The 19,358-nt window shown below is 42.9% G+C and overlaps 1 protein-coding gene across 2 annotated transcripts in view; it reads right to left on the reverse strand.

Annotated features, from left to right (window-relative positions):
• LOC118395861 (G1/S-specific cyclin-D2-like) overlaps nt 1–19,358 on the reverse strand; it is a 282,011-nt gene that overhangs the window by 116,575 nt on the left and 146,078 nt on the right. For both annotated transcript variants that reach the window (XM_035789843.2, XM_052466070.1), the window contains one exon: nt 7,732–7,782. In XM_035789843.2, the coding sequence (XP_035645736.1) occupies nt 7,732–7,761 (30 nt within the window). In that variant the 5' untranslated portion in view covers nt 7,762–7,782. The remainder of the gene's footprint in view (nt 1–7,731; nt 7,783–19,358) is intronic.

Raw genomic sequence — 19,358 nt, forward strand, 5'->3', positions numbered from 1 at the left:
TTGGGTTCGAAAATGTGTAGCAGAAAAGCGTTCCACAAGGTTCTTGGGTCCTTTACTGTTCAGTATATATTGTATATGTTACCCCTTGGCAGCGTTATCAGACAGCACAGCATTGATTTTTACTGCTACGCAGACGATACACAACTTTACATTTCAGTGTCTCTAGAGGATTTTAGCTCCACAGATCAATTATTAGACTGTATTAGTGATTTAAATAATTGGATGGCTCACAACTACCTCCAGCTAAATCAAGACAAAACCAAGGTACTTATTGTTGGAGCCAAAGCACAGAGAGAATCTAGCTGCACATTTTAATTCACAGGCAATAAGACAAAACAACAGGTAAGAAACATAGGTGTTATTTTAAATTCTGAAGTAAATATCAAATCTCACATTAGGAATGTGACCAAAATACCTTTTTACCACCTGAGGAACATTGCCAAGGTGTAGACGTTTCTCTCTCAGGCTGATACAGAGAGACTCAACCATGCTTTTATTACAAGCAGGCTTGACTACAGTAATGCTCTCCTGTCTGGTCTACCCATAAAGTCATTGGTCAACTGTAAAACATACAGAATGCTGCAGCACGGGTACTGACCAAGACCAGACGGAGAGCACAGATTACACAGATTTCATGGTCTCTGCACTGGCTGCCTGTGAGTTTTAGAATTCATTTTAAGATTCTTCCATTGGTTTTTAAATCGATCCACGATTGTGCACCCCAATACATGTCAGACATGCTTTTAAGTTATGTACTCTGTAGGTCCCTCAGGTCCTCTGGCACTGGCCTTTTAACTATCCCAAAGCCTAGGACTAAGAGGCATGGAGGCAGTCTTTAGTTATTATGCCCCCAGCCTCTGGAATAGCCAGAGAACCCGAGGGTGGCCGAAATTGTGGACATATTTAAAAGAGATCTTAAAACACATATATGAACTTTTCCTTACGGTGCTTTTTATTTGTTCAGTTTGTGTCATTCTTTTGTTTTTTTATCTTATGTTTGTTGTGTAGTAAATATTTTTGCTTTTTTATTAGTTTTTTCCTGTAAAGCACATTACGTTGCATTCCATGTCTGAAATTAGCTATATAAATAAAACTTGATTTGATTCCCACCACAATCTCTGGGAAGGACAGATCTTGCTTTTCCCTTTTGGTTGACAGGTCTATTATTTTAAAGTCTGCGAGAGAGAGTGCTAGTTAACCCACACTAGTCTATTTCTGTGTCTGTCTGGATGAGGAGACAGCATAGGTCCAAGAGAGGCCTCTTTTATGGCCATTCTTTCCCGGTATCGTGACCTCTTCCCTGGGGATCATTCTCACAAACGCTGTTTCTGTGCTCGATACCTCCATAGCCCCAGGATGTAATGTATAGAACAGCCCAGTGACCTATATGTTCTGCTTCACCCAGGTCATGTGGAAGACATGTCATATTCATGAGCTAGACGTTTATTATTAGCTATGACATGTTACAGATATCCATGACAAGGATCTGTGACAACAATAGCTGATCTATGGTTAGGGAAAGGGGGAGAGGGATACCTAGTCAGCTGTACAACTGAATGCCTTCAACTGAAAAATCTCTTCGGCATTTAACCCAATCCCTATGAATCAGAGAGGTGCGGGGGACTGCCTTAATCAACATGCACATCTTCGGCGCCCGAGGAACAGTGGGTTAACTGCCTTGCTCAGGGGCAGAACGACTGATTTTTACATTGTCAGCTCGGGGATTCGATCAAGCAACCTTTCGGTTACTAGCCCAACGTTCTAACCGCTAGTTAGTTATCTATCTGAAGTCACAGCTTGACAGGTTTGGGTAATGGCTCTATGTTTGAGATGTATGTTTAACTAACCAATTAGCCTCCTGAAAGCTTGTGGAACTGTCTCAATACAGCTGTACTGTAATTCTGCTATTGCAGAATATTCTAGTGTCCAGTTCAAATCTGTGAGCGCTTCCCTCTGTCAGTCTACCTGTATCTTAGCTCCCTGTCCAAGGTGCACTGGGATGAGTCAGCATTATCTACCCCTTCTTCTCTCATTCTCTCCTCACACTCATTGAATGGGGGATTTCCGCTGTGAGAACCAATGTTTGATGGGAGCCCCCCTAACAATTCAAGATACACACCAAAACCCGCACTCACTTAAATGTATGCACGCAAGCACAGCTGAGTGAGCACAACCGCTTGGGCTAGGGTTAACAGTAGTACACATATGAGGCACATCTTTGCTGAGAGAGAGAGAGAGAGAGAGAGAGAGAGAGAGAGAGAGAGAGAGAGAGAGAGAGAGAGAGAGAGAGAGAGAGAGAGAGAGAGAGAGAGAGAGAGAGAGAGAGAGAGAGAGAGAGAGAGAGAGAGAGAGAGAATTGATCCAGGTGCGGCAGCTGTTATGGTGGGGGGCAGAGAGACTGAGGGGGTGGTGGTGCTGGAGGCTGAGACGGAATGAGGGGGAGACCGCAGCTGAGCGACGTGCACAACGAGCTGCTCTTCCTCCTCCAGCCCAGGGCCAGTCTGTCTGGATCTAGTGCAGCCAGCAGCGCTGCAGAGGAGCAGATGTTTCCTTTATTTAGCAACCGAGCTACAGACAAACTGGGGGCTAACAGCGACTCACTGCACAGAGGGGCCTTTGCTGTGGAAGCCCTAAACAACAGAAAGTACTCTGAGTGGAACACTGGATCCCAGAGACATGAGTGAGATAACCAGAGAAAGATAGACAGTGAGGGAGACAGTCAGGCACAGTGGACTGGGGGGGTTCCAGCACCCTGAGCTCCACCTCTGTTCTTGAGCCCCGGTCGGTCAGCTGTGGGGAGGCAGCTGCTACAGAGACTAATCCAAAAATGAAACGTATCTGAGCACAAGTGTGCTAGCACATGTTAAAAGTGTCGAGTCACCCTGAGCAGATCCACTTCACTGAGGAATGCCCTGACACACTGGGTGCCTGTGCTGTGCCTCCATCCATATTCCCTTCCTCTTCGCGAACAAGATACATCTGGTGGAAAAGACTCAGGCAAAGGTGTGATACTAGGAAAGTGTCTGTCTCTGATGTAATGAGCCTCAATTTACTCAGTTTACTGCCTATCAGTTTGACACGAGTGAATTATTTTGTGAGTTAATTATTTTATTTTTGACAGTTAAGTGGATGGTCCTTGATACATTGAAAATACTCTACAGTTGTTTAAAATAAGTTAAAATCATCATGAGATATGAGAGTGCTGGATGGGAGAGAAACCACCTGACCACCATTTACAGGAATTTAAGCCTGTGGAATTTCGGTGGTAGAGAAAGAAAGACACAGTGCTGGTATCAGATCATTTGTTATGGTGAAAATGACAGTAACATATGTGACCACTAATAGATTCACATACGACCTTTACCTTCAAGGTGGTCACCGGCTCCAATACAGCCTTGATGAATCTGTGTACTGTCATTGATCAATTTACCAAAAATAATAGAGTATGTGTAATTTTCTGCAATGGTTTGATATTTATTTTTATTTAACCTTTATTTAACTAGGCAAGTCAGTTAAGAACAAATTATTATTTACAATGATGGCCTACACTGGCCAAACCCAGACGACACTGGGCCAATTGTGCGCTGCCCTATGGGACTCCCAATCACAGCTGGTTGTGATACAGTCTGGATTTGAACCAGGGACTGTAGTGACACCTCAAGCACTGAGATACAGTGCCTTAGACCACTGCACCACTTGGGAGCACTGGTATAGTTACGAGAATTAGATACCAGTTGGTAGATTGATTGTGTTGAAATATTGTTGTTGACCCATTTACAGTTCATAATACAACATTTTGCAAACAGCCCCCACCACCTCACAGAGAAGTACATAGACATGTGAAATAGATATCTACTAACAGTGACACCTGATGCACAGTGACTATGAGACTCGAAATTGAACTCAGGTGCATCCTGTTTCCATTGATAGTCCTTGAGATGTTTCTACAACTTGATTGGAGTCCACCTGTGGTAAATTCAATTGATTGGATATGATGTGGACTGGCACACAGTTGACAGCGCATGTCAGAGCAAATATGAAGCCATGAGATTGAAGAAATTGTCCGTAGAGCTCCGAGACAGGATTTTGTCAGATCTGGGGAAGGGTACCAAAAACATTCTGCAGCATTGAAGGTCCCCAAGAACACAGTGGCCTCGATCATTCTTAAATGGAAGAAGTTTGGAACCACCACAACCTCCTAGAGCTGGCAGCCTGGCCAAACTGAGCAATCAGGGGAGAAGGGCCTTGGTCAGGGAGGTGACCAAGAACCTGATGGTCACTCTGACAGAGCTCTAGAGTTTCTCTGTGGAGATGGAAGAACCTTCCAGAAGGACAACCATCTCTGCAGCACTCCACCAATCAGGCCTTTATGGTAGAATGGCCTGATGGAAGTCACTCCTCAGGACAAGGCATGACAGCCCACTTGGAGTTTGCCAAAAGGAACCTAAAGACTCTCAGACTGGTCTGATGAAACCAAGATTGAACTCTTTGGCCTGAGTGCCAAGCATCACATCTGGAGGAAACCTGGCACCATCCTTACGGTGAAGCATGGTGGTGGCAGCATCATGCTGTGGGGATGTTTTTCAGCGACTGGGACAGGTCAGGATCGAGGCAAAGATGAATGGAGCAAATTACAGAGAGATCCTTGATGAAAACCTACTCTGGAGCACTCAGGACCTCAGACTGGGGTGAAGGTGCAACCTTCCAACAGGACAATGACCTAAAGCACACACCTAAGACAATGCAAGAGTGACTTCGGGACAAGTCTCTGAATGTCCTTGAGTGGCCAAGCCAGAGCCCGGACTTGAACCCGATCGAACATCTCTGAAGAGACCTGAAAATAGCTGTGCAGCAACGCTCCCCATCCAACCTGACAAAGCTTGAGAGGATCTGCAGAGAAAAATTGGAAAAACTCCCCGGGTACAGGTGTGCCAAGCTTGCAGCATCATACCCAAGCAGGCTCGAGGCTATAATCACTGCTAAAGATGCTTCAACAAAGTACTGAGCAAAGGGTCTGACTACTTATGCAAATGTGATATTTCCAGGTAAATTAGCAAACATTTCTAAAAGCCTAGTTCTGCTTTGTCATTATGGGGTATTGTGTGTAGATTGATGAGAAAAAAACTAAAATGTGATACATTTCTTGACAAACAGAAGGAAAAGCAGTCTTAGAAAACATCCACCAGAAAAAGTCTTAAAGGCATTACAAATACATCAAAAAACAATAATGTTGAACTAAAGACCCCCGCCAACTAATATCAACACTTATATTTAGTTTTGCTAGGAAAAACATTAGCACCATTAGATGCAGGAACTCGACATACCCAGTTGCGACTCACTTTTTGGAAGCGAACCACTCAATTTCATCCCTACGTTATATCGGCATCGAACACGTCACCCTCCCTAGGAGAGGTGAACTCGACGATTTATTGTTCAAATGAGAGGCTGTCTGGATCTTTAATTTAAAGACCCTTTTTTCCTTCGGTCTCAACGTAGACTTTGATCTGAAGCCATTCTTGTGATGATTGTGATTTTGCTGTTCATAGTAAATGTTTGTAGGCCTATGTAGCCAAATTGTATCTTTGATCGTACGCTATCATTCATGTTTTTTGTATGTTCTTTTTATATCTAAGAATTAACCATTGATATCAGGCCAAACCCGGCCATGATTACAGACCCCTGTGTGAGTTCTTTGACACTATATAAACTAGTGACCCACAGTGTTTGTCATTATACCCTGATGAAGACAGCTTGTCTATCGAAACGTTGGATATTAGGTTATTCAATTAGGTTATTGGATATTAGGTTATTCAATTATTTATTTTTCAAGGAAAAACAATTCTGTCTTCTGTAAGTTTTCAAGAAACATTGCCTTGTGGATTGAAATTCTGTTACCAAAAACCCATATATCTTTAAGATATTTTCTAATTTCTCTACCTCATGAGGAGGGAGGATAATGAACGTTCACAGAAGTAACAAGTAAAGGTTAACCTCTTGAAACTAGGGGGCACTATTTTCATTTTTGGAAAAATAACGTTCCCAAAGTAAACAGGCTATTTCGCAGGACCATATGCTAGAATATGCATATAATTGACAGCTTAGGATAGAAAACACTCTAACGTTTCCAAAACTGTAAAAGATATTGTCTGTGAGTATAACAGAACTGATATTGCAGGCGAAAGCCCGAGAAAAATCCAATCAGGAAGTGACCCTTATTTTGAAACCCCTGTCTTTCTATGCATCCCTATTGCCCATTGAAAGGGATATCAACTAGATTCCTTTTCTATTGCTTCCCTAGTGTGTCTACAGCCACTAGACATAGTATCAGGCTTTTATTTTGAAAAATGAGCGTGAACGACAACATTGCGTCAGTGGTCAGGTTGTGGCTCTCAGAGTGATTTGTAGACAAAGGTGGCCATTGTTCCTCTCGCTCCTACTGAAAAGCCAATTGTCCCGGTTGATATATTATCGAATAGATATTTGAAAAACACCTTGAGGATTGATTATAAAAAACGTTTGCCATGTTTCTGTCGATATTATGGATCTTATTTGTTTTTTTTGGCATTGTCGTGACCGCAATTTCCGATGGATTTCTCAACAAAACGTGGACAAGAAACGGCGGTATTTCGGCTATAAAAATAATCTTTATGGAACAAAAGGAACATTTGCTGTCTAACTGGGAGTCTCGTCAGAGAAAACATCCGAAGATCATCAAAGGTAAATTATTTAAGTTGATTGCTTTTCTGATTTTCGTGACCAAGCTTCCTGCTGCTAGCTGGACATAATGCTATGCTAGGCTATCGATAAACTTACACAAACGCTTGTCTTGCTTTGACTGTAAAGCATAATTTCAAAATCTGAGATGACAGGGTGATTAACAAAAGGCTAAGCTGTGTTTCATTATATTTCACTTGTGATTTCATGAATATGAATATTTTCTAGTAAAAAATTTTGACCTTGCACTATGCTAATTAGTGTAGTTGATGACAATTCTCCCGGATCCGGGATGGATAGTTCTAAGATTAACCTATAACTGATTTATAGTGTTCTTACTGATATACATTTTGTTAATTCATTATTAAGTGACTAAAACTTAAAATTCTGATACCAAATCAGTAACAGACTTCTGAAAAATCTGTTATGAAATTTCTGCAATTGAGTTGGCTAGTAGTAGTAGTCACAAATCACTGCTGGGTCACTTACTACTGTCCTGCCTTCCACTGGCATACTTTTATGTTCAAAGCAAGAGTGTGAAATTCTGGACAACCCCTCCCTCTCTCTCTCTCCAATTAATGCCAACTCTCCGGGCTGTTATCCATGAGCCCCCTCTCTTTCCATTTACTGTAACCATTATCCTCACCCACTGAGCACTGACTGAAACTGTTAGATGGACGTTGAAAAGTAGGTGCAATTCCGTTCTGTTTACAGGGAATAGCCACTATTCTTTATCATTTACACATCTTGTATAATAGAACAGCCTATTGTTTCAGGATATTCTATTTCTCAAATGCTAATCAAATCACCAGAGGGAATCTGCAGGGACAGGGAATGTCTTCTATTCCTTCCTTACAGTACAACACATGCAAATCTACAGTAATCTGTTTTAAAAAGCCCAAGCTCTTGCTGTGGTAAAATTTCTTCATTGATAACAAAGAGGGGAATTCAGTAGCCTTCCCATGTGAAAACAGCAGCTCACATGTACAAAGTAAACCACGGTAGCTAAAGTCTTACCTGAGATGAGCCATGCCCAGCCAAGACCATTCCTGAAACGCTCAGATGCTCCTAGAACAACAAAAACAAAGACACAATTAAATAAACTGAGTGATTGATAGCCATCTTATCAACTCAAAGAAAGTACTGCTCAAACGTAGTTTACTGTTCTCAAGATGATGATGATGATGATGATGATGATTGCATGGAAAGTACTATTCCTCTTCAATAAAATTTACCTTTCTAACTGGAATTCCCCTGACAGTAGTTTCCTGACAATTCTGATATGAGATAAAAACAAATGCAACTTCAATTGAACAGTCACTTATCCTACAGACTTGTAAATTCCCTCTGTGGGTGACTGGGAGCCAACTGCTTCGTGTGTTCACAAAATCACACAATCTCGATCTGAAGAATAATAGTTTGATCATGTGTTACTGTGATATGGCTGAAAGCTCAAATCTAACCCATCTGGTTTAGTTTTTAAATGAGCCATCAATTTATGCAAGAATGGGGGGGGGTATTCACAAGGTGGCAGATAGTCTACCGGTTACGTTGGGCCAGTAATGGAAAGGTCGCTGGTTCAAATCACCGAGCTGATGTGCCCTTGAGCAAGGCATATAAACCTAATTGCTCGCTGTGGGTAAGGTTTACTAAATGACAAAAAAAATTAAAATGTAAGCAACAAAATGAACTGAAACTACCTGAACTTATAAGAAATGCTTATTTTCATTTTACATTAGTGCCCTATATGAATTTGATCCTGATTCAGAAGAACAAGCCATCACACAAGCCATACCTTCAGTTGAAATCATAGTAAAGCTCATGACGTAACAGGTAACAAAGAAGCGAAGGATACAATTCAGAGGTTCCTTGAGCTGTTATCACTCACAATTATAAGGATGAGAGGGGTGATTATTCCACAAAAGCATGTGTCAGTGAGAGTTAAGTCTTCTATCAAGACTTCCCCAGAGAGATCAGTTTATCTGGGCCAGCGAGGCCTCAGGCCCTCCAACCAAAACAAGTCTGAGAGCTAACGTTACTTCCTAAAGTTAATGCCCCCAATCCATCGCAGGAGGAGGAGGAGTATGAGGAGGAGCAGCTTCATTTAACAGTAAGACAAGGTTCAATTCACCTGGAAGGAATGCAAGTGGGAGAGGATTTCTTACGGAAGGAGGGAAGAAGGGAAGTGAGGGAGGGAGGGGCGCTGTATCATGAAAGTCAGTGAGATGTGAAGTTGTCAAAACACACATTTATTTTCAAACAAAGTAAAAGTAGTGTGAATACAAAGCACTTCAATGTGCAACTGTCACAAGTAGATCCCACAAGTCAGGAAATGGGATAAGATAAATGTTGAGGGGGACATCTAGGATTTAAGTCCCTCCATTGTCCCAAATCTCTTTTTAAAACGTCTTCTATTATTTAGAAATTTCTTTGAAATCTGAGCACTTGGCAAAGCAGCCCATTGTTTATCATGCACCTGTCTGTCTTCCCCATTTCTGTTAAGCCGTGACTGTAAGGATTCTCTTGATAGGCAAATAACAAATAGAAAAAAATCATTATTAAAATCAATGGAGTACGCATATTATCTGATCCATTATTTATTCTGCATTATGGCAATACAAGCCTAAGTTGTTAAATTAAATCATACAGGTTTCAAGACATTCATCATGCCCATAGATATTAAAAACAAAAATGATGTATTATGTGAGAAGTAGGCATTGGTTTGAAGCCGAAAAAGAAAGGAAATACGCATGAGCACCACAATGCCTATTCACCCATGCTCTACTAAGGTTTTGACCTACTACAGTAGCTATGTTGGTCTATTGTACTTCAAACAATATCGTTTGCAGGTTGCTTAGAATTCAAACCTTCAGGTGCTCCCATAATAATGTGATTTGTACCGCATACAAGATGAAGTATTGGATTCTTGTCATGACTTCCGCCGAAGTCGGCCCCTCTCCTTGCTTGAGCGGTGTTCGGCGGTCGACGTCACCGATCTTCTAGCCGTCACTGATCCATTTTTCATTTTCCATTGGTTTTGTCTTGTCTTCCATCACAACTGGTTCCAATCCCATCAATTACATGTTGTGTATTTAACCCTCTGTTTCCCCTCATGTCCTTGTCGGTGATTGTTTGATTGTATGTTTGTGCAAGTTATGTGCTGGTGCGCAACGGGTTTTGTACCCACTGATTATTTTATGTATTTTGGTTTTTGGAGTTTTGTTAACTTTTATTAAATGACTCTGTTTATACGAAGTTCATTCTCCTGCGCCTGACTTCCCTGCCACCAACACGCACCCATTACAGAATCACAGACCCTTCTATGGAATCAGCAGGAGAAGGTACCCTGGCCATAGAGGTGGAAGAGCGCGTCCAGGAGCATGCAGTGATACTTTATCATCTTGGTGCCGCTATGGACCGCATTGTCCAGACAATGGACCACTGGGAGATGACAGGGAGTTCTTCCAGCGCCTCCACCAGCACAACCAGGGTCTCCCCTGAGCGCCCCTTTCCCGCCTGAACCCAGTGGGATCCATCTCTCCTTGCCCCAGGAGTACGACGGGAGTGCTGCCAACTGCCAGGGGTTCCTCCTTCAATTAAACCTCTATCTGGCCACGGTCCACCCAACTCCATCGGACCGTGAGAGGGTGTCCACCCTCGTCTCGTGCCTCGCCGGGAAAGCTCTGGAGTGGGCCAACACCGTATGGAGAGAGGGAGATGCGGCGTTGGACCCGTTTGAGGAATTCACCCGCAATTTCCGGGCATTGACTATTTGAAGGTTGTATAACTCAGCCATGACAGGAGGTTGGTGGCACCTTTATTGGGGAGAATGGACTTGTGTTAATGACTGGAGCAGAATAAGTGGAATTGTATCAAATACATCAAACATGGTTTCCAGGTGTTTGATGCCATTCCATTTGCTCCGTTCTTAGCTTTATTATGAGCCGTTCTCCCCTCAGCAGCCTCCTGTGTCAGTAATAGATACTAAACAAAGATATCCCATGTACACTGGAGCCACATCTTTATTGTGCCTTTTACAGCTTGTTACTAGCCTGAAGCGTTGCAGAGTTATGCATCCTATACATTTGTATAATCCGGTATTGGGGGGTCATTAGCCCCCTCCCCCCACCCCTAGTGCAGTGCCAGTGGAATGGCCGTTCACAGAGGTTGTTGACAAATATCCAACAGATAGGCTAGTCCAGCATCCAGATCGGAGATGTAAAATACAGTCAAGATGGTCAAATGGCAGAGTTTGGCACTGTTGATTCGCACACATTTCGATTAAAATGTCAAGAAAACAGAAGGAGGATTGGTCGAAATGTTTACACTTGATTGAATTTCAATACATGGATGTCTCATATGCTGTGAGATGGCATGAACGAATGAATGATTGATTGACTGATGTAGTAGCCTATATATTGAAATATAGGCCTAAATAAATGACGGTATTAAGACTAAACAGGAGGCACTCCTAGGCCTACAGCTCAATGGTGGTTATACAGGATACTGTACAAAGACTACTAATGATAACGACATTACTTATTATCATAATTATCATAAAAATAATTGTAATAATAACAATAAGAAGGAGATCAAGAAAAAGGAGGGTATAGGAGCGAGAGCTGCGGACATATTGTGTGAGACAAACAGGTGCTATTAAATCAAATCAAATCAAAGTTTATTTGTCACGCACGCCGAATTCAACAGGTGTAGACCTTACAGTGAAATGCTTACTTATAGGCTCTAAACAATAGACAATAGTGCGGAGAAAAAAAAGTGTGTGTGTGTGTGTAGGTAAGTAAAGAAAGAAAACAACAGTAAAAAGACATTTGAAAATAAGAGTAGCAAGGCTATATACAGACACCGGTTAGTTAGGCTTATTGAGGTAGTATGTACATGTGGGTATGGTTAAAGTGACTATGCATATATGATGAACAGAGAGTAGCAGTAGCGTAAAAAGAGGGGTTGGCGGGTGGTGGGACACAATGCAGATAGCCCAGTTAGCCAATGTGCGGGAGCACTGGTTCGTAGGGCCAATTGAGGTAGTATGTACATGAATGTATAGTTAAAGTGACTATGCATATAAGATAAACAGAGAGTAGCAGCAGCATAAAAGAGGGGTTGGGGGGGCACACAATGCAAATAGTCCATGTAACCATTTGGTTACCTGTTCAGGAGTCTTATGGCTTGGGGGTAAAAAACTGTTGAGAAGCCTTTTTTGTGCTAACTTGGCACTCCGGTACCGCATGCCATGCGGTAGTAGAGAGAACGGTCTATGACTGGGGTGGCTGTGGTCTCTGACAATTTTCAGGTTGGGTTTTGAACTGTTGTTGCTAGCTAGCTTCTTATGTTTTGTGCAAAAATGTAGGACTGGCATTTGGACATGAGCTAGATACCGTTAGCTAGCTAGCTACCTACCCCAACCCCGGCACACAGCTCTGCACCCCCTGCAGCAAAATAGCCTCCAAAACTCTACTCAGCCCCACCTTATCTCAGCTCACTCGTCACCATAGCAACACCCACCCGTAGCACACGCTCCAGCAGGTATATTTCACTGGTCATCCCAAAGCCAACACCTCCATTGGCCGCTTTTCCTTGCAGTTCTCTGCTGCCAATGATTGGAACAAATTGCAAAAATCACTGAAGCTGGAGACTTAAATCTCCCTCTCTAACTTTAAGCATCAGCTGTCAGAGCAGCTTACCGATCACTGTACACAGCCAATCTGTAAATAGCACACCCAACTACCTATTAATCTTTTTGCTCTTTTGCACCCAAGTATCTCTACTTGCACATCATCATCTGCACATCTATCACTCCAGTGTTAATGCTAAATTGTAATTATTTCACCTCTATGGCCAATTTATTGCCTTACCTCCCTAATCTTCTACATCTGCACACACTGTACATAGATTTTTCTATTGTGTTATTGACTGTACGTTTGTTTATGTGTAACTCTGTGTTGTTGTGTTTGCTTCATCTTGGCCAGGTCACAGTTGTAAATGAGAACCTACCTGGTTAAATAAATAAAGGTGAAATTTAAAAAAGAACAAAACCTAGGTAATCAAAATATATGTTTGCACCTATTGATTAACCTCAGGTTGAATACCACCATATAGCTAGCTTTGTTAAAACCACATTCCAGCCGGTGTCTATTCCACAAGTTACCACTGGCTAAATCTATGACGTTAAAATGCCTATTTACTCTGTTTCATTTGACTGCGCACTGTCCACTGTCTCATCAGCCCAGTCAGACATCTCACATTTCTTTTAGACCAACATTGGTTTTCAACTGCAGAGATTTGTATAAACCCTGCTGTCTGTCTCTCCAGCATTTGCAACATTGTTTCAATATTCAAATTCGTTCTCCAGCTGAAACATAGTAATGAACGTGTAATGAGTAGGGACAAGACAAACAGTTTGACGTTATTGTTGGCTAGCTCCTCCGAACAACAATGTTCTGATGAGAAAGCACATTTTCTATTCCAGACGAAATCACGCCTCATTAGCTCATTGTTAGGTTAGGGATGCATCCAAATAATTGTCACTAGAAAATCAAATCAAATCAAATGATATTTGTCACATGCGCCAAATACAACAGTGAAATGCTTACCTACATTGACTTAACTAACAACGCAGTTTAAGGAAAATACCTAAAAAAAGTAGGAGATAAGAATAACAAATCATTAAAGAGCAGCTGTAAATAACAATTGTGGGGCTATATACAGGGGGTCCCGTTACAGACTCAATGTGTCAATGTGCGGGGGCACCGATGTCGAGGTAATTGAGGTAATTATGTACATGTAGGTAGGGTTATTAAAGTGGCTATGTATGGATAATAACAGAAAGTAGCAGCAGTGTGTGTGTGGGGAGGAAATGCAAATAGTCTGGGTAGCCATTTCATTAGCTGTACAGGAGTCTTATGGCCTGGGGGTAGAAGCTGTTTAGAAGCCTCTTGGACCTAGACTTGGCGCTCCGGTCCCGAATGTCTTGCGGTAGCAGAGAGAACAGTCTATGACTAGGGTGGCTGGAGTCTTTGCCAATCTTTAGGGCCTTCCTCTGACACCGCCTGGTATAGAGGTCCTGTATGGCAGGAAGCTTGGCCCCGGTGATGTACTGGGTGGTACGCACTACCCTTTGGAGGCCAAGCAGTTGCCATACCAGGCATTGATGCAACCCGTCAGCATGCTCTCCATGGTGAAGCTGTAAAATCTTTTGAGGATCTGAGGACCCATGCCAAATCTTTTCAGTCTCCTGAGCGGAAATAGGTTTTGTCGTGCCCTCTTCACGACTGTCTTGGTGTGCTTGGTCCACGTTAGTTTGTTGGTGATGTGGACACCAAGGAACTTGAAGCTCTCAACCTGCTACACTACAGCCCCGTCGGTGAGAATGCGGGTGTGCTCGGTCCTCCTTTTCTACAATCATCTCCTTAGTCTTGATCACGTTGAGAGAGAGATTGTTGTCATTGCACCACATGGCCAGGTCTCTGACCTCCTCCCTATATGCTGTCTCATCGTTGTTCGTGATCAGGCCTACCACTGTTGTGTCATCAGCAAACTTAATGATGGTGTTTGAGTCGTGCCTGGCCGTGCAGTCATGAGTGAACAGGCAGTACAGGAGGGGACTGAGCACGCACCCTTGAGGGGTCCCAATGTTGATGATCAGCGTGGTGGATGTTTTGTTACCTACCCTTACCATCTGGAGGCGGCCCGTCAGGAAGTCCAGGATCCAGTTGCAGAGGGAGGTGTTTAGTCCCAGGGTCCTTAGCTTAGTGATGAGCTTTGAGGGCACTTGAACACTGAGCTGTAGTCAATGAATAGCATTCTCACATAGGTGTTCCTTTTGTCCAGGTGGGAAAGGGCAGTGTGGAGTGCAATAGAGATTGCATCATCTGTGGATCTGTTGGTGCGGTATGCACATTGGAGTGGGTCTAGGGTTTCTGGGATAATGGGGTTGATATGAGCCATGACCAGCCTTTCAAAGCATTTCATGGCTACAGACGTGAGTGCTACGGGTCGCTAGTCATTTAGGCAGGTTACCTTAGTGTTCTTGAGCACAGGGACTATGGTGGTCTGCTTTAAACATGTTGGTATTACAGACTCAGACAGGGAGAGGTTGAAAATGTCAGTGAAGACGCTTGCCAGTTGGTCAGCGCATGCTCGCAGTACACATCCTGGTAATCCATCTGGCCCAGCGGCCTTGTGAATGTGGACCTGTTTAAAGGTCTTACGCACATCGGTTGTGGAGAGCATGATCACACAGTCGCCCGGGAACAGCTGATGCTCTCATGCAGCTGATGCTCTCAGTGTTACTTGCCTCAAAGCAAGCATAGAAGTTATTTAGCTCGTCTGGTAGGCTTGTGTCATTGGGCAGCTCTCGGCTGTGTTTCCCTTTGTAGTCTGTAATAGTTTGCAAGCGCTGCCACATCCGAAGAGTGTTGGAGCTGGTGTAGTACGATTTGATCTTATTCCTGTATTGACGCTTTGCCTGTTTGATGGCATAGCGGGATTTCTTATAAGCTTCCGGGTTAGAGTCCCGCTCCTTGAAAGCGGCAGCTCTACCCTTTAGCTCAGTGCAAATGTTACCTGTAAACCATGGCTTCTGGTTGGGCTATGTACGTACAGTCACTGTGGGGACATAGTCCTCGATGCACAGCTTTAACAAATGCAAATGCAGCTACTATTGTTATTATGTCTGCACTGTTTGATATGACTGTAAGTTAGCCGTAGTTGGCTAGCTAACAAGCAAGGGATAAGAACATTGCCAGCCAGTATGGCAATGGAACATTTAGAACGAACGACTGGGTTTCGTCCATAGATACTGAACAAAAAGACTAAAATGACTGGGTCGCATCTCTGGCAACCGAACCAATAGAACGAATGATCAGCTGGCTTGGGTAGGAACCCTAGATGTGTGTTGGGACTATATCTTGTGGATGGATGAAATAGTATGAATAAATGCATCAAAATAAAGTTTTTCATTCAAGTATGTAAATTATTATTTGAATGTGTTGGTAACCCGCTGTTTAAAAGTGATAATTCCCTCGAAGCTGGTGTTTGGAGGATATATTGGCACGGTTTGCTGGCCGTCGACGGCCCCCGTCTCGGGGCTAAAAACACCCGTGCCAATATATCCACCAAACATCGGCTTCTCCGACATTATCACTTAAATCTGCAATTGCCTAGGTTTGTTCTCCATTTCCTATAGACTGGCAGTAGCAGCTGTTTGGTTGCCGAGTAACCAAGTTGCTCGACCCCTTTAGATAGAACTCTGAGATTCGGCTAAAAAGATGTTAGCATTGTCGTTGGTTCTTAATGGTCGTAAATGTGTACGTGACAGCGATAAATTATACATTTAATAAAAACTGTTGCACCTACAAATTTAGTCAATCTGAAATGTTTTTAGTCCAATGGTCACTTTATGGAGTCTGTAGTCTCGTTTTAAACCAACGTCTAGAGTTTGAGCTAGGTAGCATAGAAAATATATATCCGGGATGCAGTGGTGGAAAAAGTATCCAATTTTCATACTTGAGTAAAAGTAAAGATACCTTAAAAGAAAATGACTCAAGTAAAAGTGAAAGTCACCCAGTAAAATACTACTTGAGTAAAAGTCTAAAAGTATTTGGTTTAAATGTACTTAAGTATCGAAAGTAAACGTACACATCATTTAAAATGCCTTATATTAAGCAAACCAGACGACACAATTTTTTTATATGTTTTTTAAAATTTACGGATAGCCAGGGGCACAGACATAACACTGAGACATAATTTACAAATGAAGCATTTGTGTTTAGTGAGTCTGCCAGATCAGAGGCAGTAGGGATGATCAGGGATGTTCTCTTGATAAGAGCTTCAGCCAACACATACAATATAATACAGTATCATGCACTATGATGTTTTGCTTGTATCACTCTATGCACATAACAATCTGGGAAGCCTAAGAAAGTGCACAATCTCTCTCTCTCTCTCTAGCTCTCTCGTTCTCCCCTCCTCTCTGTTTCTCCCCTAGGTGTGTGTGAAAGTTCTGCTCGTTTTTCCGCAGGTGCTATCGCTTTTCAGGTCCCTGTCATGTCATGAAACGCAGGCCTCTGCAGGGACAAGTCACCATGAAAGCAGAGGAATTCCTTAGTGCGAGGAGACAACACAGGAAAGAGAAGCTAGCATTGTGAACAATGCTATACTCATCCCCAATCCTCCTTCTCTGGGCCCCTCATCTCTAAAGGACAAGATAAAGACAGCTCTATTTTATCAGTGTGACCGGAATGTCGTTATTTATTGTTTTGTGTGTGTGTGTCTAACGCAATGCCAACATGTTACCCAGGTGGATGTCAATAAAAAACCCAAGCTACAGGTAGAACACCCCACCCTTTCTGGGACCTAATCTCTCCATTGAAGCAGCTGCTTTGATTTGTGATTAATACAAAGGTTGAGCAAACAGCCTGGCCAACGGCACCAAAAGAAGGACTGGAAGTGACTTCCCAGTCAAGTACTTTAGTCTCCTTTAGGATTTGTTTGGAGGAGGGTTTACCTATCCATTCAGCCCTAGCTAACTGGCTGCATCAGTGGATTAACAGAGTTCTGGATCCCCTCTCTATCTTTGTTTCGGCCCTGTTAGAATTCCCCCTCTGTGTTTGTCCCTGTCCGCCGTTGTCAAGCAGATGTTCTCTCACTGTGATCAGGAGACACACTGAGACAAACACACTGACGCACAAAAAGGCACACACAAACACACAAAGACACACACACAAAGACACACACAGACACACTAAGACACCCATTAAGACACACATACACACTGAGACCACATTGATGGAGAGGTTTCAGCACATCAAGGAGAAAAACAGATGGATGACAAAACAAATGACAGGAGAAAGAGAAAGGTAGATTAAGGTAGAGGGAGGTAGATTAAGGTAGAGGGAGGTAGATTAAGGTAGAGGAAGACAGAGGAAGGTAGAGGAATATAGAGATAGTCAATGAGGATAGGCCACATTCTTTTCCTGATTTTGCAGTCTCTTATAGTTCTGGAGGAGTGAGCAGTGAGCGTTGACCCTGGGTGAGAGGAGCCACATGTTCTGGTCAGTCAGAGAAAAGGGGGAGAGATAGAGAGACAGTGGGTGTATAGAGAGAGAGAGAATAGAAGAGATAGAGAGAGCACTGATCGGAAAGAGAGAGTGGAGGTGTGGAGTTCTGATCTCTGGCCTCACAGAGAGTGCCAGGCCTCCACTAAACCATGCAGCCATCAACATCCCTCACAGCCCACTTAGGCTGGCACCTGCACTGACAGCTCTTTCAACTAACTACACCCCTGAGGGTGGGAACACAGGCAGAGACAAGAAGTGGACTGTCAGACAGGTCAGGGGGTCAACGGAGGTTAGCAGATACAATGTCTATGAATATGTCTCAGTGCATGAAACATAGGTGGGTATTGAGTTATTTAAGATGTTTTGACAGGCATCAGGTTGGAACACTTGTTGGGTTGGGTTCATTTGTCCCTCATTATTTCCATGCTTTTACATACTGTCACACACATCTGTACATCAGCAGGCAGGTGCAAGGTAACCAAGATGATACTACTTCACAACTACTGATATGTTAGATACTTCAAAAATGTTTTATTGCATAATAGGACTGAGCATGACCCTCCAGCGCCTGCAGTACATACTACAGGCTATTACTTCCGGGTTGGAGTGAGCTGTCGCATCCGCATTTCGGTCCGCAGGTAGTATAACTTTTTCATTACATTTCATTATAGTACAACGGTTTGATTTGTCTAATCTTAGCAATTTCTTCTTAGCTAGCTACATAGCCGTCTTTGTATCAAAGATAATTGCGTAATTATCGTATTTCGTCGTCCTAACGTAGTCTTCACTGCTCTGCCCAGCAGCTAGCCAGCTAGCAAACGTCCACCGATTAGCAGCACTGTAGAAACTATTACACTCAACTGAACGACTTGATTAGTGTAGTGTTAGCTAGCTACATAGCTGTCTTTGCTGTCTTCGTATCCAAGATAATTGTGTAGTCTTAGAGTGATTATCTTAATTTACCGAGGTTAGCTAGCCAGCTATTTGTCGTCCTTAACGTAGGAGACACTGCTAGCTAGCCAACAGCTAGCCAACGTCTTCCGAATAGAACTCAACAACCCGGTCGCATTCCGCTTCGCTCCACAGGTAGTATCACATTTTCATTTAATTTCATTACAGTACAACGGTTTGATTTGTTTGATCGTAGCTAGCTACATAGCTAGCTACATAGCCGTCTTTGTATCAAAGATAATTGTGTAGTTTAGAGCGATTTTCTAGGTTAGCTAGCCAGCTATTGTCGTTCTTTTAACGCAACGTAACGTAATCAACACTGCTAGCTAGCCAGCTAGCCCCGAATAGCAGCACTGTAGAAACTATTACACTCAACGGAACGACTTGATTAGTGTAGTGTCAACAACGCAGCCACTGCCAGCTAGCCTACAAAGTCAACAACGCAGCCACTGCCAGCTAGCCTACTTCAGCAGTACTGTATCATTTTAATCATTTTAGTCAATAAGATTCTTGCTATGTAAGCTTAACTTTCTGAACATTCGAGACGTGTAGTCCACTTGTCATTCAATCTCCTTTGCATTAGCGTAGCCTCTTCTGTAGCCTGTCAACTATGTG

Source organism: Oncorhynchus keta, chromosome 17, assembly GCF_023373465.1.
Source record: "Oncorhynchus keta strain PuntledgeMale-10-30-2019 chromosome 17, Oket_V2, whole genome shotgun sequence".
Classification (NCBI taxonomy): Eukaryota; Metazoa; Chordata; class Actinopteri; order Salmoniformes; family Salmonidae; genus Oncorhynchus; species Oncorhynchus keta.